Source organism: Salvelinus alpinus, chromosome 2 (assembly GCF_045679555.1).
Source record: "Salvelinus alpinus chromosome 2, SLU_Salpinus.1, whole genome shotgun sequence".
NCBI lineage: Eukaryota > Metazoa > Chordata > Actinopteri > Salmoniformes > Salmonidae > Salvelinus > Salvelinus alpinus.
Genome location: NC_092087.1, coordinates 84,850,001 through 84,876,425, shown reverse-complemented (window position 1 = coordinate 84,876,425; position 26,425 = coordinate 84,850,001). Strand labels below are relative to the sequence as shown.

Below are 26,425 nucleotides of genomic sequence, written 5' to 3'. Positions count from 1 at the left end.
TGTGCAACGTTGTCACAGCTTTGAATGGTTAACTAGCCCTAAATGAAAAGTCCACAACTTTAGACGTCCTCTTCTTTCAGGACCTAAACAGAAAGTTCAATTACTTCCACGGGAATTGTATATAACTAAATCACTTCAACTCACAGCTCTATTCTGATGTCGGTAACAATTAGTTGAAGTCCATCACTCCGGTGGGTAACTAGCTAACATCACTCTGGCTGGTAACTTTAGTGGTAGCTATCTCCATCGATTGAATTTACGTTAATCCCGAAGGCAGAAATGGCAGTCATTCTGTGGTATGGAACATTCTCTTCCAGATATAGTACGTCCTCTTACTCCAATTTATGTTACCTTCTGAATTCGGCTCCTCTCTACTCGTTATCGTTCACCTCCTTCTGCAACACACCCGCCTACGCACTCACTCGCGCCACCTCTCCCCAGGTCCTTTCAGCCGGCCGTGACGTCACCGGGCTCATAGTGGTCTTGGAAAGTCACTGAACAAAGCAGCAGTGCGGCTGGGCAGGGTTGTGTGTGTTTCGGGGGAACGCATGGCTCTCGACCTTCGCCTCTCCGGAGTCCGTATGGAAGTTGCAGCAATGGGACAAGACTAACTACGTATTGCGGAGATAAAGTGGTAAAAGTAAAACAATATATATATATAAATCCCCGAACAGAAGAGCAAAAGCCATATCCCTAGACTCCACCACAAGTGTTACTCAGTGATGTGTTGTGTTGGATTTGCCCCAAACATAACGCTTTGTATTCAGAACAAAGTACATTTCTTTGCCACATTTGTTTTGCAGTTTTACTTTAGTACCTTATTGCAAACAGGATGTATATTTTGAAATATTTTTTATTCCTTTCAGGCTTCCTTCTTATCACTCTGTCAATTTAGGTTAGTATTTTAGATTAACTACAATGTTGTTGATCCATCCCCAGTTTTCTCCAATCACAACCATTATACTCTAACTGTTTTAAAGTCACCATTAGCTCATGTTGAAATCCCTGAGCAGTTTCCTTCCTCTCCGGCAATTGAGTTAGGAAGGACGCTTATAGTGACTGGGTATATTGATACACAATCCAAAGTGTAATTAATAACTTCACCACACTCAAAGGGATATTCCATTTATTTGTCTTTTTTTCCAGCTACCAATAGGTGCCCTTCTTTGCGAGGCATTGGAAAGCCTCCCTGGTCTTTGTAGTTGAATCTGTGTTTGTAATTCAGTGTGTTTGAAATTCCGTGTTCGACTGAGGGACCTTACAGATAATGAATTGTATGTGTGGGGTACAGAGATGAGGTAGTCATTCAAAAATCATGTTAAACACTATTATTGCACACAGAGTGAGTCCATGCAACTTATGCGACTTATGCACATTTTTACTCCTGAACATATTTATGCTTTCCATAACAAAGGGGTTGAATACTTAGACACAAGACATTTCAGCTTTTCATTTTTTATTAATTTGTAAAACTTTCTAAAAACATAATTCCACTTTGAAATGATGGGGTATCGTGTGTAGGACAATGACACAAAATCTACATGTAATCCATTTTAAATTCAGGCTGTGACAACAAAATGTGGAAAATAGTCAAGGGGTGTGAATACTTTCTGAAGGCACTATATGTAGATTGAACAATACAGAGAAAGAGGGTAACCAATGAATGAGCCCATACCTGCCACAGACCAGAGACAGACCACCAACACACTTCCTGCTGTTCTCAAGGCCATTGTTTGTCTTCCTCCCTGCAGTCTTAGACACATAAAGGTAGACAACTAAAACACTTGATAACTGGTGAAATAACTACACCTGATACTTAGCACACAGTGTTACGGGTGTGTAAGGGAGACGAAGTCAGGTGCAGGAAAGTAGCATGTAGTAACAGGCGCACTTTTATTCCGATCACAAAACGACAGCACAGAATACAATAAACGTGCCCAAAACATGAACAAAAAAAATAGGTGCGTGGTAAATACCCACATAACATACAACAATTTCACACAAAGACATTGAGGGGAACAGAGGACTAAATACATGCAATGTGATTAGGGAAAGAAAACCAGGTGTGTATGGAACAAGACAAAACAAATGGAAATAAGAAAAATGGAGCGGTGATGGCTAGAAAGCCGGTGACTCCGAACGCCGCCCGAAACAAGGAGAGGAGCTGACTTCGGCGGAAGTCGTGACACACAGCATGATTATTAATGTATTGGTCTGAATCTGTTTTATTCTCAGAACCCTGACTATAGCATTGAGACCAAGGGTCCTATCATTATCAGAATATATAGTTTATCACTAAAAACATACGATTAAACACAATGTTTCAAGATATTATCAAGTGTACTTACAGAGTGAAGTGAATGGGTATTGTACAGTAAATCGACTTACTAGCTAGCAGTGCATTACTATATAGATAAACTATTTTATGTGCTCGAATAAACATTATAATCAGGCCCTTTTCAATGCAACAGACCAAAACGAATCTTAAGTCAGAGATTTTGTTGTAGGCTGATCCAGAGCGCAATTGAGTAGAAGTATATTGGCAGGAGTAGCAGATCAGAGCACAGAGCCGCACATGTGCACATTTGTTGATATTCTTTACTAGTTAGCGAGTTATTAGCCCAGTTATAGATAAGTATAGGTCAGCAATGTTACTGCTTGCTACAAGAGCACAAAACGTGTAGGCTACACTTCAAGAGGTCTTTAAAACCTCTTAAGGATCAGATCCTTTTTTTCAATTTTCGCCTAAAATGACATACCAAATCTATTTGCCTGTAGCTCAGGACCTGAAGCAAGTATATGCATATTCTTGATACCATTTGAAAGGAAACACTTTGAAATTTGTGGAAATGTAAATCTGGTAAAATGGTAAAGATCTGGTAAAAGACAATACAAAGACAAAAGCATGCATTTCTGGGGGGGCAGTCTTGTATCATTTGGCCAGTCTTGTATCAAGACTGCCCAAATGTGCCCAATTGGTTTATTAATACATTTTCAAGTTCATAACTGTGCACTCTGCTCAAACAATAGCATGGTATTATTTCACTGTAATAGCTACTGTAAATTGGACAGTGCAGTTAGATTAAGAAGAATTTAAGCTTTCTGCACATATCAGATATGTCTATGTCCTGGGAAAATGTTTTGTTACTTAAAATGTCATGCTAATCACATTAGCTCAACCGCCCCACCGATCCCGTAGAGGTTAAAAAGCCAGCCTTAATTTAAGGGTCAGTATTGTATTTTGAGACAGCCTGGAATATGCAAATAAGCCAATAGGCAGAGGGGTAGCCTACAATGTCTAATTCTCTGTACGGTAATAATAATACATTTTATTTTTGTACGTGGTTTCTTGCAACACAATGCAATTTACAGTTAGCTTTGGCCCATGGTGTTACAAACCAAGTACAATATTAATTAATTAATGTCAAGCCTTTCATAAGGTAAAAACATTTTTAAAAGTCTCATGCAATGTAGTCCTGCATTGAACACCACATATAGGCTACTGTAGGCTATATCATAGAAATTAAAATCTATTTCCATGTGAAAATGTTATGTGATTTGGTCCATTGGTTTTGTTGGTAGGATTACTTTATGCTCCAATAACCACAATAGCCATCTAGTAGGCTATATGTGGTGTTCAACGCGGGCCTACATTACATGAGACTTTTAAAAGTGTTTTTACCTCATGAAAGGCTTGACATTAATTAATTAATATTGTACTTGGTCTGTAACTGTAAGGGTAAAGCCTCAGTGTTCACTGTAAATGCGTGCTGGAAGTTGCACACTATGTTCAAGTTTCCACTCACAAGACCTAAAATTTGCTCAGTGCCCCAAAACATTAGAGGGAACATGGGTCAGGACACAAGTAGCTGATACAGAACTATACTTCCTTTTTAAGACCGTCTACACCGAGTATGTTCATTCTGCAGAACAAATCACCAAGAAAAAGTAGAATGGTAATGTAAAAGGTACTTACAGAGTGAAGAGAGGAGTTTGGTAGTAGACTTTATACTGGCCATGTGAAACAGAAGAGTGTGAGTTCTGTGGCTGACACCAACTAGATGTACTGAGGGGCTAAGATGTTGATGCACAGCTGACTTCCTGTCCTCATGATGCGTCTTCCTGACAACCGACACGTCACTGAAGTGCTTATAAACAACATGTGAACATCTTTTTGGAGAACACGTACTATACTGTAAGGAAAGTTGGAAAATATCCCTATTAAAATCCTTTAAAATAAATGCAACAACATAATTGGACCATACCAATAGGCCTATAGTTTCTCTGCACTTCTGTATGTCTCACCAGCTACACTAAAACATTTTGTTTCCAGTGGACTGTACTACAGCGCTCTCTACTGGCATCTCAACAACACAACAGCCATCAATGTTTCTCAAAAACAGTCTATTTTGCAACAGACAGGCACTTCCTGGTTTCTGTGGTGGATGCCTGTGTAGTGAACATCATCCTGCTCGCCTGTGTCCACTCTCTTTGCTGCAGTAGGGGTCATGGCCTGATGTAGCCAGGTGGTTAAAACACATTGCTGTATTCATTTCTATCCACTAGATGACACTGTCCATTTAAGAGATCAGTAAATAATGTGTACAAGGTGTTATGGGATTGCGCCTGCACATTGTGTAAGAGCGAGAGCAAGCAATTACATTGGAGAGCTGTTGTAATCCATTATGGGTCCAATGTTACTTATTATGGGTCCAATGTAACTCACCAGCATTATAACCAGGAATACGACTTTCCCGAATTGGATCCTTTGTTCGTACCCCCCAGGGCAATTTAACTTATCCCAGAGGCTGCTCCAAGATGACGCCAGCGGAGAAGAGTTATTCGGAGTGGACATCTAGTCAGACTCAGGAGGCGTGCACACCCTCCACCGCTTCCAAGTATATTACTCACTAATTTTCAGTCTCTGGACAATAAAGTAGATGAGCTCAGGGTGAAAATCTCCTTCCAGAGGGACATCAGGGTCTGTAACATAATCTGTTTCACGGAATCACGCAACAGCGCCTCATCAACCTCAGGAGGCTGAAGAAATTCAGCTTTGTACCTAAGACCCTCACAAACTTTTACAGATGCACAATTGAGAGTATCCTGTTGGGCTGTATCACCACCTGGTACGGCAACTGCACTGCCCGCAACCGCAGGGCTCTCCAGAGGGTGGTGCGGTCTGCCCAACGCATCACCGGGGTCCCACTGCCTGCCCTCCAGGACATCTACAGCACCCGATGCCACAGGAAGGCCAAAAAGATCATCAAGGACATCAACCACCCGAGCCACGGCCTGTTCACCCCGCTACCATCCAGAAGGTGAGGTCAGTACAGGTGCATTAAAGCTGGGACCGAGAAACTGAAAAACAGCTTCTACCTCAAGGCCATCACTGTTAAATAGCCATCACTAGCTGGCTACCACCCGGTTACTCAACCCTGCACCTTAGAGGCTGTTGCCCTATATAGACATGAAATCACTGGTCAATTTAATAATGGAACACTAGTCACTTTAATAATGTTTACATACTGTACTGCTTTACTCATTTCATATGTATTGTTGGGTTCTGAGAATATGAAATGTTACTTATTCATGTCACTGATGGAGTGCTAAGGTTGAGGGTCTACACCAGAAGCTAAGGGTTATAGGAGGAAGGTATATAATGGCTGCAACTAAGCTTGGAATGTGTTGAGTGCAGGGAAGCGATTACATGTGGCAGGCATTGATAAGGGGAGATGGGTGGAGATCTTAGATACAAACAATGTCACTGAGGGAGAGAGGGTAATGTATAACGTTTACATTGTGTCAGGATATGTCACTGAGGGAGAGAGGGTAATGTATAATGTTTACATTGTGTCAGGATATGTCACTGAGGGAGAGAGGGTAATGTATAACGTTTCCATTGTGTCAGGATATGTTATTGTTAGCCATCAGGGATCCTCTGGGAGGAGAAGAGACACAGTCTGGTATCAATAACCATGACAGCCTTGAGTTGGGGAGGAGTGAGCACTTTGGGGTAGAGGTCAGGTCAGATGAAGTGAGGAAGAACAGATATCACTAAGGTTCTGTCTAGCAACAGGGATGCATTGGCTGTTCGGTTGTGTAGGAGGAGACACAGCCTAAGAAAAAATAGTTAAATATCAGTGCTTGTGTGACATTTTTTGGGGTCTGAATTACAGCTGTAACGACCCTTTGGGAAGAATTAAACTTGGTTAAGCTTCTCTAGTGTCCGTGAGTTATTTACTCTGAAAAATAAGAACCTAACAGTATATACTGTATTCTATTCCACTGTATTTTAGTGCCACTACGACATTGCTTGTCCTAATATTTATTTATTATTTAATTCCATTCTTTTACTTTTAGATTTGTGTATTGTTGTGAATTATTAGATACTACTGCACTGTTGGAGCTAGGAACACAAGCATTTGTTACACCTGCAATAACATCTGCTAAATATGTGTATGTGACCAATACAACTACATTTGATTTGAGATGGGTAAATAATACTTTTTAATCTTACTGTCGTACCGAAGTATATCATATTTTACATCTGCAATGTATAAGAGTTTTGTTTTGTAATATTTAAATGCCAGATGGTCATGTTATCCTGTTGATACTTTCAGATTGACATGAGGATGTTAGCTTCTTGCTAGCTGAATACCAGTGCTCTCAGAACCACGTTGTGGAGAGATGAGGATCTACTGTTCTATGTGGGGTTAGGGTAGCACGTGGACAGCGTGTAAGTATTCATATTGTAATTGATGACAGAAGGGATTTTAGCTTTTTGTTGATGGACATCTTGTACTCAGACATTTGAAACGTTAGAAAGTCCATTATAACTGTGAACATTGTGGTCTTTGTATTTTCTTGTATTTTTGTTGAAGAAAGCAGAGCCACTACTGTTTCTGCATTTCATTTTGTACTTATTGTACATATTGTTTTTATGTACTTTACTAACAGATTTTTTTCACTTGATGGTGATTTAGACTGAACTTTACTTTATGGTGACTTCACCTTACATTATCCTATTTTAAATGTAAGCTTTGACAAAATTAACAAACCCAAATGAGTTTTGTGTCCTGTGCTGGGTTTACTTTCGCCAGGCTACACTGATGTTGTCATACAAGGGACTCGAGTCACCCTAATGGGAGAGAGTAAAATGAAGTAATACCACAGTCATTGAGTCCATCTCCACACAGACCACTGTAGTTCTCAGTCAACTGACTCCAACACTCCTGTCCAGGAGAGCGGAGACATTCAGGTCCTTCTACTGTACAGGAGTATTTGCCTGCATCCTCACTGGGTCTAGGATCAGGTAGTTATCTTGGGTCTTTGAGTTGGTAAGACGTTGTCCGTTCTTGTACCAGATGTAGGTGGAGTTGTCAGAGTACAGGTGGTGCTACAGGACAGTGTCAGATTCCTCTGCCCCTTTGTCACTCACTCCCTACATCACAAGAGACTTGCTGTGGGGTCGTACTCTGGTTACCTGGTCCTCATGTTCAGAGCTGTGTATGTGTCACTGTTAGGATCAGGCGGACTCTCTGTTGGAGAGAGAGACACACAGAGTCATGGGTCACTGCATACGTGGACTGTGTCTGGAAGTGGGCGTTCTGAAACAAGTGGGAGGCTCAACATCAGTGGGTGTATTGAATCCGAACAGCTAATTTGGCAGATTGGTTGCCACCAAAGACTGTTTAAAACTTCTTATGGCTAGGGGTTCCGCTAGCGGCACCACTCGACAACATTACACTGAAAAGGCAGCGCGCAATTATTATTATTATTTTTTTAATATGTAACTTTCACACATTAACAATTGCAATACACCAAATGAAAGAAACTTCTTGTTAATCTACCCATCGTGTCCGATTTCAAAAAGGCTTTACAGCGAAAGCACAACATATGATTATGTTAGGTCAGAGCCAAGTCACAAAAACACACACAGCCATTTTTCCAGCCAAAGATAGGAGTCACAAAAAGCAGAAATATAGATAAAATTAATCACTAACCTTTGATGATCTTCATCAGATGACACTCATAGGAAATAATGTTACACAATGCATGTATGTATATCCAAAAATCTCAGTTTACATTGGCGCGTTACGTTCAGTAATGTTTTGCTTCCAAAACATCCGGTGATTTTGCAGAGAGCCACATTAATTTCCAGAAATACTCATAATAAACATTGATAAAAGATACAAGTGTTATTCACAGAATTAAAGATAGACTTCTCCTTAATGCAACCGCTGAGTCAGATTTCAAAAACACTTTACGGAAAAAGCACACCTGCAATAATCTGAGTACGGCGCTCAGAGACCAAACCAGCTAAAAGAAATATCCACCATGTTGGAGTCAACATTAGTCAGAAATAGCATTATAAATATTCACTTACCTTTGATGATCTTCATCATAATGCACTCCCATGAATCCCAGTTCCACAATAAATGTTTGATTTGTTCGATAAAGTTCATAATTTATGTCCAAATTCCTCCTTGTTTTTAGCGCGTTCAGCTCAGTAATCCATCTTCATGAGGCTCGAGCACTAGGTCCAGACAAAGTCCAAAAGTTCCGTTACAGTCCGTAGAAACATGTCAAACGATGTATAGAATCAATCTTTAGGATGTTTTTAACATAAATCTTCAATAATGTTCCAACCGGAGAATTCCTTTGTCTGTAGAAAAGCAATGGAACGAGAACTACCTCTCACATGAACGAGCGTCACGAGCTTGTGGCATTCTGCCAGACCACTGACCACGGACTATAACATTGAGTATTGGTACACAGGGCAACAACATATCCTGGTCTCTATTCTCAGGACCAGGACTATAACACTGAGTATTGGGACCCAGGCCAACAACATATCCTGGTCTCTATTCTCAGGACCAGGACTATAACATTGAGTATTGGGACCCAGGCCAACAATATATCCTGGTCTCTTCTACATAAAACAACTAAACATTTTAAAAATACATATAAGAAAAAATATGAATATACAATCAGCAATGTAAAACAAATGAAGAAAACATGAAACCAAATTCCAGATGTGTGTTTGACAATGACATTTACATGCAAGCGTTCGTTCCGCATAACTAATCACCAATAAAAAGTAGAATGGTAAGGTATAAGATATTATCAAGTGTATTTCCAGAGCGAGAAAACCGAAGAGTGTGAGGTATGTGGTTGACATGACCTATAAGTACTGATGGGCAGAGCTGGCTTCCTGCCCCCATGATGCCTCTTCCTAACAACCAACACATCATTCATCTTTCTGGAGCACACTTAAAATACAATAAGAAAAGTGTGAAGATATATCCCTATTAAAATCCTTTAAAATAAATGCAACAACATAATTTGACCACAATAATAGTCCTATGTCTTCTGTACTTCCGTATGTCCCATCAGCTACACTAAAACCTGGTGAAGGGTTTTACAATAAATATGTGGACATCTTTTAAAACCAAACAAATTCTACAAGAGGCCTATGATCCTTATAAAAATAGATTATTATTATTATAGATATAAAATATGTGATAAGCAGACATTGTTGAGCAGATAATGGATGTAATTTATTGATCTTTTGAATACATGAATACACACCTTGTATTGTTGAAACATTCATCTTCATTGTTTACTGGATAACAGGAGTTAATGAAATAAGATACAGTTCTGAACACCTCCACCCCACCACACACACACAGCACTCCCACTCCAGGACGCTTGATACATATGGATGCAGAGCTGCATATTATGCTACACAAGTTACCATGGCAATCAGACTTAGTAAACTGTTAGAGAATGGGAGTTGGATGACTCTTCACAAGATGTTTTCGATTAAACTTTATTTAGGGATCTGGAACCGGTGCCGGAGAGGAGGGAGATGAAAGAAAACATGTTTGAGCTTTCTGGTGTTTTTTCAGTGACCCCGAATGAGCAAAGCTCTTTCCACATAGACAGGAGTAAGGTTTCTCTCCTGTGTGTGTGAGCTGGTGTGTAGTCAGGCTGGAATCTTGAGAAAAACTCTTCTCACACTGATTACAGCTATAAGGCTTCTCTCCTGTGTGTGTGCGTTGGTGTTTAGTCAGGTGTTCTGACGTCCTGAAACTCTTCCCACACTGATCACAGCTATAAGGTTTCTCTCCAGTGTGTGTGAGATGGTGTTTGGTCAGGGTGAAATCTCGAGCAAAACTCTTCCCACACTGATCACAGCTATAAGGTTTCTCTCCTGTGTGTATGCGCTGGTGTGTAGTCAGGTGTCCTAAATTCCTGAAGCTCTTCCCACACTGATCACAGTTATAAGGCTTCTCGCCAGTGTGTATTCGCTGGTGTGTAGTCAGGTATCCTGAACGATTAAAGCTCTTCCCACACTGATCACAGCTATAAGGCTTCTCGCCAGTATGTATGCGCTGGTGTGTAATCAGGGCCCCTGAATGATTGAAGCTCTTCCCACACTGATCACAGCTATAAGGTTTCTCTCCTGTGTGTATGCGCTGGTGTGCAGTCAGGTTTCCTGACCGATTGAAGCTCTTCCCACACTGATCACAGCAATAAGGTCTCTCTCCTGTGTGTATGCGCTGGTGTGCAGTTAAGTCTCCTGATTGATTGAAGCTCTTCCCACACTGATCACAGCTATAAGGCTTCTCTCCTGTGTGTAAGCGTTGGTGTATAGTCAGGTGTCCTGATTGATTGAAGCTTTTCCCACACTGATCACAGCTATAAGGCTTCTCTCCTGTGTGTGTACGTTGGTGTTCGCTCAGGGTTCCTGAATGATTGAAACTCTTCCCACACTGATCACAGCTATAAGGCTTCTCTCCAGTGTGTATGCGCTGGTGTGTAGTCAGGTGTCCTGAATGATTGAAGCTCTTCCCACACTGATCACAGCCATAAGGCCTCTCTCCTGTGTGTATGCGCTGGTGTGTAATTAGGGATCCTGAAAGAATGAAACTCTTCCCACACTGATCACAGCCATAAGGCCTCTCTCCTGTGTGTATGCGCTGGTGTGTAATTAGGGATCCTGAATGATTGAAGCTCTTCCCACACTGATCACAGCTATAAGGCTTCTCTCCTGTGTGTATACGCTGGTGTGTAGTCAGTTGTCCTGAACGATTGAAGCTCTTCCCACACTGATCACAGCTAAAAGGCTTCTCTCCTGTGTGTATACGCTGGTGTGTAGTTAGGTGTCCTGAACGATTGAAGCTCTTCCCACACTGAACACAGCTATAAGGCTTCTCTCCTGTGTGTATGCGCTGGTGTGTAGTCAGTTGTCCTGAACGATTGAAGCTCTTCCCACACTGATCACAGCTATAAGGCTTCTCTCCTGTGTGTATGTTCTGGTGTGCAGTCAGATCTCCTGACATCCTGAAGCCCTTCCCACACCAATCACAGCTATAAGGCTTCTCTCCTGTATGTATGCGTTTGTGTGTAGTCAGGTGTCCTGATTGATTGAAGCTCTTCCCACACTGATCACAGCTATAAGGCTTCTCTCCAGTGTGAATCCGCTGGTGAATTATCAATTCTGTCTGTTTAGCAAAACTCTTCCCACAGTCAAAGCAGCGGTGGCGAGGTTTCTTCCCTATAAGTCTCTGCTGGTGTTTATTGAGACGTTCTGATCTGGAGAACATCTTCTGGAGGGATGTCTTGTCAGCATCATGTTGTTGAGGCTCCCCAGATGATAAGCCCCTCCCACTGAGAGAGCAACGGTTAGGTCTGTCCCCTGTGAAACAAAGATATTGAATAGCATGGACATATGAAATCAGGCTACCTGATGGGACTTTGATAAATGCAGAAAATTGCCTATCAAAATAAACGTGCGACCATGTTATTTATGATTATCATATTTGATTCTGAAATTCAGACACATGAAGTTTGTATGTGAAAACTATTTCTAAGATTCATACTTTCTGTTTTTCACTAACTCACTGCTGTCATGACTTTCCCTCCTGGGTGATGATCAAAGACAGCCCCCCCCCCCTCTCCCACCAGAGAGGAAAAGGGGGGGGGGGGGGTTCTAGGGCTTTAATGACCGGTCGTAAACTTTCTCTCTCGTGCACGGCAGTATCGAGAAGTCAAAAATCCTTTGTGTGTAGAGAGAGAATTTGCCGCCAAAACTGCAACATCCAAAAGTGGATAATGAAACAATATTTCTCACATAAAGAATGTGGGAAATGGTTGGTGGGGATTCAAACAATAATCATGTCAAAACAGTTGTTTTGTGTATAACTAAATACAGTTGAAGTCGGAAGTTTACATACACCTTAGCCAAATACATTTAAACTCAGTTTCACAATTCTTGACATTTAATCCTAGTAAAAATTCCCTGTCTTAGGTCAGTTAGGATCACCACTTTATTTTAAGATTGTGAAATGTCAGAATAATAGTAGAGAATTATTTATTTCAGCTTTTATTTCTTTAATCACTTTCCCAGTGGGTCAGAAGTTTACATACACTCAATTCGTATTTGGTAGCATTGCCTTTAAATTGTTTAACTTGGGTCAAACGTTTTGGGTAGCCTTCCACAAGCTTCCCACAATAAGTTGGGTGAATTTTGGCCCATTCCTCCTGACAGAGCTGGTGTAACTGAGTCAGGTTTGTAGGCCTCCTTGATCACACATGCTTTTTCCCCATTCTGCCCACAAATGTTCAATAGGATTGAGGTCAGGGCTTTGTGACGGCCACTCCAATACCTTGAATTTGTTGTCCTTAAGCCATTTTGCCAAAACTTTGGAAGTATGCTTGGGTCATTGTCCATTTGGAAGACCCATTTGCGACCAAGCTTTAACTTCTTGACTGATGTATTGAGATGTTGCTTCAATATATCTACATAGTTTTCCTTTCTCATGATGCCATCTATTTTGTGAAGTGCACCAGTCCCTCCTGCAGCAAAGCACCCACACAACATGATGCTGCCACCCCCGTGCTTCACGGTGTTCTTCGGCTTGCAAGCCTCCCCCTTTTTCCTCCAAACATAACAAGGGTCATTATGGCCAAACAGTTCTATTTTTGTTTCATTAGACCAGAGGACATTTCTCCAAAAAGTACAATCTTTGTCCCAATGTGCATTTGCAAACCGTAGTCTGGATTTTTTATGCGGTTGTGGAACAGTGGCTTCTTCCTTGCTGAGCGGTATGACGGCTGTGTGGTCCCATGGTGTTTATACTTGAGTACTATTGTTTGTACAGATGAACGTGATACCTTCAGGCGTTTGGAAATTGCTCCCAAGGATGAACCAGACTTGTGGGTCTACAATTTTCTTTCTGAGGTCTTGACGGATTTCTTTTTCCCCCCCGATGATGTCAAGCAAAGAGGCACTGAGTTTGAAAGTAGGCCTTGAAATACATCCACAGGTACACCTCCAATTGACTCAAATTATGTAAATTAGCCTATCAGAAGCTTCTAAAGCCATGACATCATTTTCTGGAATTTTCCAAGCTGTTTAAAGTTAGTCAACTTAGTGTATGTAAACTTGTGATAGATTATTTCACTTATAATTCACTGTCTGTAAACAATTGTTGGAAAAATTACTTGTGTCATGCACAAAGTCGATGTCCTAACAGACTTGCCAAAACTATAGTTTGTTAACGTCGGAACATTCAGTCTGCAGCTGTTTAAGTAATTTAGTCCAGTAAACTCGACCGAGGACCACCGCGTGTGTACCTTTTGAAGGATCCAGTCTAACGAAGACGAGAGGGGAAGAACATTTCCCTCCCACCACCGTGTGGTACTCTGATGTATCCACTCTAACAAACACTTCCAGAACAAAGAAGCCTACAACTACAACTAAGGACACTGTGACCTCTGGTGGACAACCAGAGACTTCAATCGAAATACTCCCCATATAGACGGACCATGTGATTTCAACAGAGAGACGACCAAGACATACAAGTGTAAATATATACATTGCAATTATTTTCGAATGAGCAGTCGTTCATGTGCAAAGTATTCATTCTCATGAGCATAGCTTCCACATGTATGTACCAGCCCACACTCTTGGTCTCTCCCGCTCTCTTTATCTTGCCCCTTCCTTTCATTGTGTGACAAGCCATCATATCGGGTTAGTCAACTAGGGACTTTTCATTGCATGATGTTAGAAATCAATTCAACCTATACTGTGTGTGTTTATGTATTTATATGTGGGTAGTTAGTAAATAAATAAGCCAATTTGTGTATCACTGAATTCAGAATGAGACTGATGAGGTAAGAATTAATAATTGACTGTGATTGATGTAAGAGAAATGTATATCTATAGAGTTTAGTCTGGAGATAGTAACTCGTTAAATAACTTCTCCCGTGGTTCCCCAAGTTACTACTGAGTTAATTGTTACATGATTCATTTAATCACATAATGATTAAACATAGTGAATTGTTTAGATAAAATAGCAGTCAACACATTAATAGTGATGTCACGACACTGCACTCGCGCAAAAGAATGATGCTTGCGCTGCTCGTGCTAGCACATGCACAGATTAAATATAACACTCAGAAAACAGTGTTTTTAAAGGCGTATGCTTACCTCGATTATGACCTTAAGCCAATTAAGATAAACAGAGTAAGATGTTTACATGACTAATGCCATAACTAGTTTAATGTCAAATGATGAGTATGCATTTAAACACACTCATTGTAGGAGCGCTAGTTATTTTGTTGCTTTGACAAAGTCCATTTTGAAGATTATTATCAATGTGATTAGTGACCCTCATTTTAAGGTCAACCCTGTTACATGAACTGAACTCTCGTTTTAATATGGTGAAACATTTTGTTAAAAAAATTGTTTTCAAAATAAGCATTGAATATCTAATAGTCAAATCAGAGTAAAACCAGGTGAGCTGGCGCTACTCTTTTTTATCAATTTACTGCTGTTTTATGGTGGAAAACTGAGCAAGTCAACCCTTTTCCCCATACATAGACATGCTAGAAATGTTTTAACAAGTAAAAAATAAATTGTGAAGATTGCATTCAATTGCCACTCCCTGTTGCACAAAACAAGCTTCCATTCACCATGTCACACGCGTTTTTTTGGTTCCTTTAAAGGACAATTTTACCCATGTAATCTGGTGGTTTTGTTGTTTTCAGTAGTTCCCTGTTACGGTCAACCATGTTACATGCGGACCAAACCAACCCTGTTACATGCTGACGAAACCAGACGCGTGTGTGTATCTGCGCGCGCCATCACGTGCACGTTGATTTTGTTCACCCACACCAGAAGCGATCAGGACACGCAGGTTGAAATATGAAAACAAACTTAACCAATTATATTAATTTGGGGACAGGTCAAAAAGCATTCAACATGTATGGCAATTTAGCTAGCTAGCTTGCTGTTGCTAGCTAATTTGTCCTGGTATATAAACATTGGGTTGTTATTTACCTGAAATGCAACTGACAATTAATCCACATAAAATGGTAAACCGAATTCGTTCTCATCATCTCTCTGTAACAGTATAACTTTAGTCCGTCCCCTCGCCCCAACCCGGGCGCGAACCAGGGACCCTCTGCACACATCAACAACAGTCACCCACGAAGCATCGTTACCCATCGCTCCACAAAAGCCGCGGCCCTTGCAGAGCAAGGGGAACCACTACTTCAGGGTCTCAAGGCGAGTGACGTCACCGTTTGAAAGGCTATTAGCGCGCACCACCGCTAACTAGCTAGCCATTTCACATCGGTTACATCTCCTCCTTCCTTGAGGCTTCTTTTTCTTCTTTGGACTTTATATGGCGGTTGGCAACCAACTTTACAGCATTACTACAACCTCCCGGAGTGTGGACCTAAATTCATCACGCTCCTAAAAAACCAATGAGGAGATGGGAAAGGCCGGACTTGCAGCCCGTTGAGTGTCACAAATGGAACCAATTTCTATTTGACGATCGCTGACTCCCGCGAGCAGTGTGGGTGCAAAGATTGAATAACATTTATGTGCACGCGACGCGAGCAGTGTGGTCAGCATGTTACTTTATTTGGCACATAGGCACTTGGTATAGTAATATTTTAATTCAATGTTTTGAGATGGGGGGGAAAAAAACATTAAGTTGTACATGACAGAATGTTAAAATTAGGTGAAAAATATTTTTGGACCAAGGTACACTTAAAAACCGGTGGAATGACCCAGATATTTTCATCAATATATAATTATTAAATGAATGACTAAAGTTCATAAAGATGGCAGAATTCTGATATGACGTCACTGTTTTAGCACTGTCCACTGAGTTCTGAAACTACGGTGCGCTACATTGTTCAATGTGCCATTAAATCAACACAATCTACTTTTTTGGTTTTTCAAATTGCCAACATCTTGGAGCTAAAATTGGGATCATGTTTACTGTGCTAATGACCATACCAACAGTAAAGGAGAGCAAAGTAGAATACAGTGAACTTAACAAAACAAGGAATTTGTGTTAAGTAATGCGGGCCGCCATCTTTATGCACTATTGTTACAGAAGCAGACTGTAGTCTAATCTACACACCATGGTTCTTACTTAATGATATCAAATCTCCATCTTCCCTTTCTTCTCCTCTCTCAGTTCCACTCTGCCCCGGTGTTTTCCTGCAGTCAACCAGACCCTGCAGTAAAGCAGTACTGGGAGACGTTTGACCTGGGGACTCCGGGAGGGTAGAGGGGAACGGGCTAGCTTTGTCCTGTTGGCGGCAAGAAATATTAAACATAGTTAATCATTAAACTAAATATTTGATTAATTTAGTCTGAACCTCTGATTGATTTGGGTGCATCCCTAGAATAACTCCTTTTTCCTCAAATGTTCAATCCTTCACTACTTCCCACTAATCTAATAGCGTTGGGTTGGTGGAGGCATGGGCTAGTCAGAGTTTCCACCATATTTATCATACCAGTCATTTCCTTTCGAAACAAAGAGGAAGAGGCGTTTTGTTGCTTATTTGATTGAATATACGTTTCATAATGATTAGGTTGTTACGAGTGTACTGATAAAAGAAGGACACATGCCATGCCAGCAACTGAGAAAAAACACTGAAGGTCCAGATCGACACTAGTTACCCCAGCCACAAAGTCATAAACCACGTCCTTTTCAAAAATGTATCTTCCTAAAATGGAATCTTAAACCTGATCTTAACCACATGGCTAACCTTATGCATGACCCTAACCTTAAAATCAAAAAAGCACATTTGTTTCCATGAATTTCTACGATATACATTTTTGACTTTAACTGTGTTAACTGCCTTCCATTTTTTTTTTTAAATATGTATTTTAATGAATTGCCATTACATATTAGAAGGCAATCGCTGGGAATTAATTATTGGGTTTAGTAGGCTAGTTGAGAACAAGTTCTCATTTACAACTGCGACCTGGCCAAGATAAAGCAAAGCAGTTCGACACATACAACAACACAGAGTTACACATGGAATAAACAAACATAGTCAATATTACTGTAAGAAAAAAGGTATATATACACAGTGTGTGCAAATTAGGTGAGATAAGGGAGGTAAAGGCAATAAATAGGCCATGGTGGTGAAGTAATTACAGTATATCAATTAAACACTGGAATGGTAGATGTGCAGAAGATGAATGTGCAAGTAGAGATACTGGGGTGCAAAGGAGCAAGATAAATACAGTATGGGGATGAGGATCATCTAACTTTCAAATCAGTGGAGGTGAATAAGTGTACACTTGTTCAGGAGGAATGAGAGATAATTAAGTAATAGACACAGATTCCTAAACATGATAAAGTAGTAAGTTACTTTGCCGAAGGAAAACAAATCCCAACGAGTTTTACCGTCGTTTTTGTCCATCAATTAAGTCCACAGGAATGTGGTGAATCAAAGATTATGAAAACTAGGCCTAGATATTTTATATAGCACATCTGGCCTATACTGTTAAAAGGAAATCAGACCTACCGTATCCATTGTGGAAACTATTGTTCCTTCAGCGTTTCTTCGTCAGACAACTTGTCTTAGACAGTAGTACAGTAACTTTATTTTATTTTTTTTTTAAATTCAAACACAGAACATGGAAACAATTTATCTTGCTTCGGATCTGAAACCAGTAGTAAACAAAAATGTCAATGACTGTTAAACTTAAAACACAAATATGACATTCCTGCGCCACAATAATATTGTCGCCGAGTTAACTTTAGTGTTTGATTCATATAACCCGTTTCGTCATAAAACAGCGTAGCTAGGTAGCGAAATGTTAGCTAGACTCGGGAGCTCGTGTAATGGACATATGTGCTTCAGGAGCCTGTGGGTTTGATATGATTCCACCATGGGCAACAACAACTGGCTACTAGTTCGTTTTCTGACATATGTTCAACTCGGAGCTAGTTTGTCCAGTGGCTAGTTAGTATTCTGTCTCACACTGGCCGTGCAGTAGCAAAATACACAACTATCTCGATTTAAGAGTTCCTGGTAGAGATATTTAAAGAAAGGATAATATAGGAACCCCATTCGTTAATGAATGGAGGAACGTATATCGCCTCACCCAGAAGACTGTCGAACAATCTCGTTCACGTTGTCATGCTGGGTCACGCGGTTGCTAAACGAATCGTCACTCAATCCCTTCTCATAGTCAGGGTATGAGTCGAGAAACCTGCATGATTTCCTCCACGGTAGATAATGTCACGATTCCAAATCTATGCGATATTACAGAGAACAAGTAAAGTATCTCACATACCGGAAAATATTTGTAACGACGAAATTGTTCCGCTTTTTCTTCTTCAGTGGACTTCATTGGTGGGTGTCATCCAATATTTTTGCATTACCGCCCCCAACTGGACTATAGTATAAATCCATTATACTTTAGGGCCGCCTTGTTTACAGTATGGGTCGCGACCCGGACCTGTTAATGGTGGGTCGCAGCGTGTCAGAGTACATTTATAATTGTTTCATTAATTGCTGGAATTGATTTTGCCAAGTGCATCTGCGCTCTCTGTTCAGTGCGCTTTCTGCTTGATGGGGCGGCAGGGTATCCTAGTGGTTAGAGCGTTGGACTAGTAACTGAAAGATTGCAAGGTCAAATCCCTGAGCTGACAAGGTACAAATCTGTCGTTCTGCGCCTGAACAGGCAGTTAACCCACTGTTCCTAGGCCGTCATTGAAAATAAGAATTTGTTCTTAACTGACTTGCCTAGTTAAATAAAGGTAAAATAAAAAAAACTAAGCAGCGGTCTCTGCTCGGGTTGGCAGCTGCGCAAGTGTGCTTCGAGGTTTACCGGATCTCTTTTTCTGCAGTTTTCTTGAAGATCACTCCGCGACACACACGAGGCAGCGCTGTCGATCAGGCAGCAGATGATGCGCCGTCGATCAGGCAGCAGTTGATGCGCTGTCAGCCACTGACTTGTCTTTTTCTTTTCTTATTTTTTTAATTTTTAAATCAGTATGCACATAAGTGTACAAACAGACAATGATAACATATGCTAGGGGGTACAACAAATGACAGATTATACAAAGACCTTAAAAGATGCGCACATATTGATTGTTTTAACAGCTTTCTTATTAGAAGAATGTATAATGGTCTTAATGTATTGCTCGAATTCCTGATAGAAAACACAGAAGCGTGGTTTTTTTATTAGTGAATTTACATTTATGAATATGAAAATGTTTCATTTGCATAATTGGATTTATAAGGTAAAATAGTTGAGTCCACCATATACATATGAGTTCATAAGGACAGATTTCCTAATATTTTTTATTTATTTATTTCACCTTTTTTTAACCAGGTAGGCAAGTTGAGAACAAGTTCTCATTTACAATTGCGACCTGGCCAAGATAAAGCAAAGCAGTTCGACACATACAACAACACAGAGTTACACATGGAGTAAAACAAACATACAGTCAATAATACAGTAGAAAAATAAGTCTATATACAATGTGAGCAAATGAGGTAAGATAAGGGAGGTAAAGGCAAAAAAAGGCCATGGTGGCGAAGTAAATACAATATAGCAAGTAAAACACTGGAATAGTAGATTTGCAGTGGAAGAATGTGCAAATTAGAAATAGAAATAATGGGGTGCAAAGGAGCAAAATAAATAAATAAATACAGTAGGGGGAGAGGTAGTTGTTTGGGCTAAATTATAGATGGGCTATGTACAGGTGCAGTAATCTGTGAGCTGCTCTGACAGCTGGTGCTTAAAGCTAGTGAGGGAGATAAGTGTTTCCAGTTTCAGAGATTTTTGTAGTTAGTTCCAGTCATTGGCAGCAGAGAACTGGAAGGAGAGGTGGCCAAAGGAGGAATTGGCTTTGGGGGTGACCAGAGAGATATACCTGCTGGAGCGCGTGCTACAGGTGGGTGCTGCTATGGTGACCAGAGAGCTGTGAATAGGGGGGACTTTACCTAGCAGGGTCTTGTAGATGTCCTGGAGCCAGTGGGTTTGGCGACGAGTATAAAGCGAGGGCCAGCCAACGAGAGCGTACAGGTCACAGTGGTGGGTAGTATATGGAGCTTTGGTGACAAAACGGATGGCACTGTGTTAGACTGCATCCAATTTATTGAGTAGGGTATTGGAGGCTATTTGGTAAATGACATCGCTGAAGTCGAGGATCGGTAGGATAGTCAGTTTTACGAGGGTATGTTTGGCAGCATGAGTGAAGGATGCTTTGTTGCGAAATAGGAAGCTAATTCTAGATTTAACTTTGGATTGGAGATGTTTGATGTGAGTCTGGAAGGAGAGTTTACAGTCTAACCAGACACCTAGGTATTTGTAGTTGTCCACATATTCTAAGTCAGAACCATCCAGAGTAGTGATGCTGAACGGGCGGGCAGGTGCAGGTAGCGATCGGTTGAAGAGCATGCATTTAGTTTTACTTGTATTTAAGAGCAGTTGGAGGCCACGGAAGGAGAGTTGTATGGCATTGAAGCTCGTCTGGAGGGTTGTTAACACAGTGTCCAAAGAAGGGCCAGAAGTATACAGAATAGTGTCGTCTGCGTAGAGGTGGATCAGAGACTCACCAGCAGCAAGAGCGACATCATTGATGTATACAGAGAAGAGAGTCGGCCCAAGAATTGAACCCTGTGGCACCCCATAGAGACTGCCCGAGGCCCGGACAACAGGCCCTCCGATTTGACACACTGAACTCTATCAGAGAAGTAGTTGGTGAACCAGGCGAGGCAATCATTTGAGAAACCAAGGCTATTGAGTCTGCCGATGAGGATGTAGTGATTGACAGAGTCGAAAGCCTTGGCCAGGTCAATGAATACGCTTCACAGTATTGTTTCTTATCGATGGAGGTTAAGATATCGTTTAGGACCTTGAGCGTGGCTGAGGTGCGGTGGGATTCGAAATGGTCTGTAATCTGTTTGTTGACTTGGCTTTCGAAGACCTTAGAAAGGCAGGGTAGGATAGATATAGGTCTGTAGCAGTTTGGGTCAAGAGTGTCCCCCCTTTGAAGAGGGGGATGACCGCAGCTGCTTTCCAATCTTTGGGAATCTCAGACGACACGAAAGAGAGTTTGAACAGGCTAGAAAAAGGGGTTGCAAGAATTTCGGCAGATAATTTTAGAAAGAAAGGGTCCAGATTATCCAGCCCGGCTGATTTGTAGGGTCCAGATTTTGCAGCTCTTTCAGAACATCAGCTGACTGGATTTGGGAGAAGGAGAAATAAGGAAGGCTTGGGCGAGTTGCTGTTGGGGGTGCAGTGCTGTTGACCGGGGTAGGGGTAGCCAGGTGGAAAGCATGGCCAGCCGTAGAAAAATGCTTATTGAAATTCTCAATTATAGTGGATTTATCGGTGGTGACAGAGTTTCCTATCCTCAGTGCAGTGGGCAGCTGGGAGGAGGTGCTCTTTTTCTCCAAGAACTTTACAGTGTCCCAGAACTTTTTTGAGTTTGTGTTGCAGGAAGTAAATTTCTGCTTGAACAAGCTAGCCTTGGCTTTTCTAACTGCCTGTGTATATTGGTTTCTAACTTCCCTGAAAAGTTGCATATCACAGGGGCTGTTCGATGCTAATGCAGAACGCCACAGGATGGTTTTGTGTTGGTTAAGGGCAGTCAGGAGGTCTGGAGAAAACCAAGGGCTATTTCTGTTCCTGGTTCTAAATTTCTTGAATGGGGAATGCTTATTTAAGATGGCGAGGAAGGCATTAAAAAAAAATAACCAGGCATCCTCTACTGACGGGATGAGGTCAATATCCTTCCAGGATACCCGGGCCAGGTCGATTAGAAAGGCCTGCTCGCTGAAGTGTTTCAGGGAGCGTTTGACAGTGATGAGTGGAGGTTGTTTGACCGCTGACCCATTACGGATGCAGGCAATGAGGCAGTGATCGCTGAGATCTTGGTTGAAAACAGCAGAGGTGTATTTAGAGGGCAAGTTGGTTAGGATGATATCTATGAGGGTGCACGTGTTTACGGCTTTGGGGTGGTACCTGGTAGGTTCATTGATCATTTGTGTGAGATTGAGGGCATCAAGCTTAGATTGTAGGATGGCTGGGGTGTTAAGCATGTCCCAGTATAGGTCACCTAGCAGCACAAGCTCTGAAGATAGATGGGGGGCAATCAGTTCACATATGGTGCCCAGAGCTCAACTGGGGCAGAGGGTGGTCTATAGCAGGTGGCAACGGTGAGAGACTTGTTTTTAGAGAGGTGGATTTTTAAAAGTAGAAGTTCAAATTGTTTGGGTACAGACCTGGATAGTAGGACAGAACTGCAGTAGATTGCAACACCGCCCCCTTTGGCCGTTCTATTTTATCTGAAAATGTTGTCATTAGGTGTCACGAACATCGTCAGGGAAATGACCGGACCAAGGTGCAGCGTGTTGAGCATACATTTTCTTTTAATGTAATAAATGTCACCAACAAAACAAGAAACAACAAAAACGAACGTGAAGCTGACTAGGGCTATACAGACCACTAACACAGACAACTACCCACAACTAAGGTGGCAAAACAGGCTGCCTAAGTATGATTCCCAATCAGAGACAACGATAGACAGCTGTCCCTGATTGAGAACCATATCCGGCCAAAACATAGAAACAGAAAACATAGAAATAAAGCAACTAGAATGCCCACCCTAGTCACACCCTGTCCTAACCAAAATAGAGAATAAGAGCCTCTCTATGGCCAGGGCGTGACATTAGGAAACTTTACCCTCCAAATATCTATAATATCAAACCTTTCCATAAACTCCCTCAAACTTGTATTCAAATTAGTGGACTGTCCCAGAGGCTATCTATCAATTAAATTATTCAGAGAAATATTAAAATCCCCACCTACAATAAGTAAAGCATTCGGGAACTTGGTTAGCCAATGGAGAATACGCTTTACTAAATATTCAAGTAAGTGATCATTTTCAAGTTTTGAATTGTACCCATAAATGTTGGTAATAATAATGATGATGTTGTTACAATTGATAACCAGACAAAGAAAGTGACCAGAGGGGTCACAGTCGGAGTGCAAAATACTTCCATTGAAATGATTCTTTAGAGTGATAACTCCAGCAGAACGTTCAGAACCATGAGAGAGACATACATCATTACCCCACTGAGATCTCCAGAAGTTGACGTCGGTAGCAACTGAATGAGACTTGAAAAAAAACATAAATCTGTTTTAAGTTGTTTGGCAAATAAAAATAATGCTTTGCGCTTTACATTATTATTTAACCGCCTAGCATTGAGTGACACAATAGACAACGACAAAGTGGAATATAGAACAAAGTACTATGAGCTAAACAACAATCGCAAATCGAAAAAGAATATAAAAACCATATATAGATATATGGTGAGTGAGAATAGTTTAGCAGTACAAAGCTAACTGCCAGAACAAGAAACAACAAAGAGCTTGCTCACTGCCTATACTGCAGGTAAACATATCAGAAATGAGAGAACAAATAAAATAACAAATATCCATTTCTCCAGCAGTCCTGTGCAGTTAGAACGAAGGTTAAATCACCTTAGAGCCGGGAGAGGGATCTGCTCACATCAGAGGTAGCTATCTATGTAGCCTATGTTGACCACCAGGCACAGTCTATGACGGTCCTCAAGGAGGAAGGTTGATTTCGGATCCGTTGATGAAAGCCGCTTTCCCTTCTTTTCGTGCTTTTTCCACAGCTGGCCACAGTTTCTCTCTCCTTTCTCTGTCTGCTTTCGAGAGGTCTTCAGCAAAACGTAGATTGTTGTCGCATAGGAAAGTAACATCTGCTAGCTTAGCCTTCTCCACAAGTAGGATAGCTTGGCAGACTTTGATGGTCTCTTGCCGCACGTTCTCCCCATCTGCTTCGGGAACTCCATACAGTCTCAGATTCCACCGTCTGGAGTAGCTGTCGAGTTCCGCGAGTCTTCTTTGGCACAAGTCCGTCTTTCCCTCCTTCTTTTCGAAACACGCTTTTCGATGTGGGCGACCTTCTTCTTAACATCCTTGATTTCCATGCATGCAAAGTCAACAGTTTTTTTTAAGCCCTCGATTTTCATTGAGTTGTCGCCAACCATTTTCTCTAAGGCATCGCACCTTGCATTGATGAGCCTGGAAAGAGTGGCGATAACATCATTATTGGCAGTGGCATCTGGGCCCAGATAAAACATGCCTTTCTTGGAAGCTGGAGGTTTGCTTGGGGTTATAGGCAAAGAAGGAAAATCCTCGTCTGACACGATAAGTGTCATAGAGTCTGTCAGACCAGTATAGTTGTGGCAGTTGTCAATCAAAGCATTTGCCTCCTGTGTAACGACATTGGATGATGCCTGAGCATTGCTAGCTGAGGAGTTAGCCATAAGATTTCTCTTTCTGTCCGCGCGCTGTGACATTTTGGAAAATCTCATCTTAAATCATCAATAACCTGGTGTTTTTAGCAAGCAAAGTATTAGTTTGGTAGTTCAAAATAATACACTTTTCACTATCTTTCAAAAGTTGGTATGCACAGCTCGGTAGGAAGACTGCGTTCAAGCTGCCATCTTGGAGCCTCCCCCAGCTACTGACTTGTCATTCCCACTCGCCGTCACTCACCGTTGTCATCAAATGGACTCATGCTAGCCACAAGTTCTGACTGAGCTCAATCGTCATGAAACGCATATACAGCGATGAGTTTCTCTCTCTTTCATACAAACTTATAACGAGGAGCGCCCACAATGTGTTTTGTGTGTGGAAGTGCTTAGCAATGGGACTCGCATAATGAACAAATTAATAAAACGACACATCCTGACCAAACATCCACAGCATGACGGTAAACCCAGGGAGTTCTTTCAGAATAGGGCAGAATGCTTCAGGAACTCTCATAGTAGTATATGTGAGTTTCTCTTTCAAACAATCCCCTGGCCTTGTTCACGGCTAATAGCTAACATTCGCCAAAGCAAGCTAGCTACTGATAGTGCAACCCCTAGTAACAGAACAGATGAAGATGAAAAATGATCAAGCCTTCTTTACATCTTACTGTAGAATTTATTGTTGAAAACTAGTCTAGGTTGGAACTGTTGCTGTTAAAATACAATAATAATTGTTATTCTTAACTGGAATAAACTGATTGAAGCAAGATGCTTTTTGAGGCAAACACACTCACAGTTCTGGGTTGCTCATCTACAGTAGGAAGCGGTCTCCTGCCTGACTGAGAAAGCAGTAGATGTTCTGGTCCAGTTTGGCACCAGATACCTATGTGAGTCAGGGTTCTCAACTCTGACACACTTAAAAACATGTACAGAAACAGTTTCAAGGCTGAGCATAACCTCAGTGTTGCACTGTCAAAAACAGAGCCCAGAATAGACATGCTCTCATTAGGACTGTGTGGGGGTTTTCTGGTCTACAGATGTGATCAATCAGTTTATTCCAGTTCAGAATAAAAATTATTTATTGTATCTTAACAGCAACAGTTCCAACCTAGACAGATATGTGTTTTTAATGGAGGAAAATAAATATGAATACATATTTATATGGATATTTAATTTAATTGTTATTTGTTTTTGTCTATATTGCATTTGTATTAGGCATAAGGGCAATGAAATGTAACAATATTTATATATAGTTGCATATTTTCCTGAGCTTGGGTCCCAGGAAAATACAGAATGTCTCAATTGGGTCCCAAGCTGAAAAGTTTAAGAACCCCTGCTTTAGGGACAGGCAGAAATGTATCCAATTACTGTATTTCCCTTAGGAAATGGGGGAGGGTCATGCTCTTTCAGTTTCAGTCAGGGGGAGGGTTTAGTGGTTTTTATTTAGTCCGGGGGAAGGTCATATCATTTATAATGGATTAAATGTCAGTATTTCTCACCATTTTGGAATGTACGTATTGAATTCCCATCTAACTTCTGTGTACAACCCTGCTCTCTCTCTCCCTCAATTTCAATTTTAAGGTGCTTTATTGGCATGGGAAACATATGTTTATATTGCCAAAGCAAGTGAAATAGATAATAAACTAAAGGGAAATAAAAAATATAAAACATGAACAGTAGACATTACACTCACAAAAGTTCAACATGAATGAAGACATTTAAAAAGTCAAATTATGTCTATGTACAGTGTTATGATGTGCAAATAGTTAAAGTAAAAAATAAATAAACA

At 41.0% G+C, this 26,425-nt stretch overlaps 1 protein-coding gene across 10 annotated transcripts in view; it reads right to left on the bottom strand.

The window, feature by feature from the left end:
• The window catches only part of LOC139544959 (zinc finger protein 271-like), a 176,369-nt gene that overhangs the window by 8,548 nt on the left and 141,396 nt on the right, over nt 1-26,425 (bottom strand). The window contains exons 1-4 of one of the 10 annotated variants that reach the window (XM_071352239.1): nt 18,437-19,159; nt 17,854-17,992; nt 16,452-16,623; nt 9,523-11,707 (exon numbers count right to left, since the gene is read on the bottom strand). In XM_071352239.1, coding sequence (XP_071208340.1) covers nt 9,840-11,707; nt 16,452-16,623; nt 17,854-17,862 — 2,049 coding nt within the window. In that variant the 5' untranslated portion in view covers nt 17,863-17,992; nt 18,437-19,159 and the 3' untranslated portion in view covers nt 9,523-9,839. Of the gene's footprint in view, nt 1-1,675; nt 3,706-3,976; nt 7,542-9,521; nt 11,708-16,451; nt 16,624-17,853; nt 17,993-18,436; nt 19,160-26,425 lie in introns of those variants that run through there. The other 9 variants (XM_071352248.1, XM_071352230.1, XM_071352256.1 and 6 more) reach the window with 9 other exon arrangements.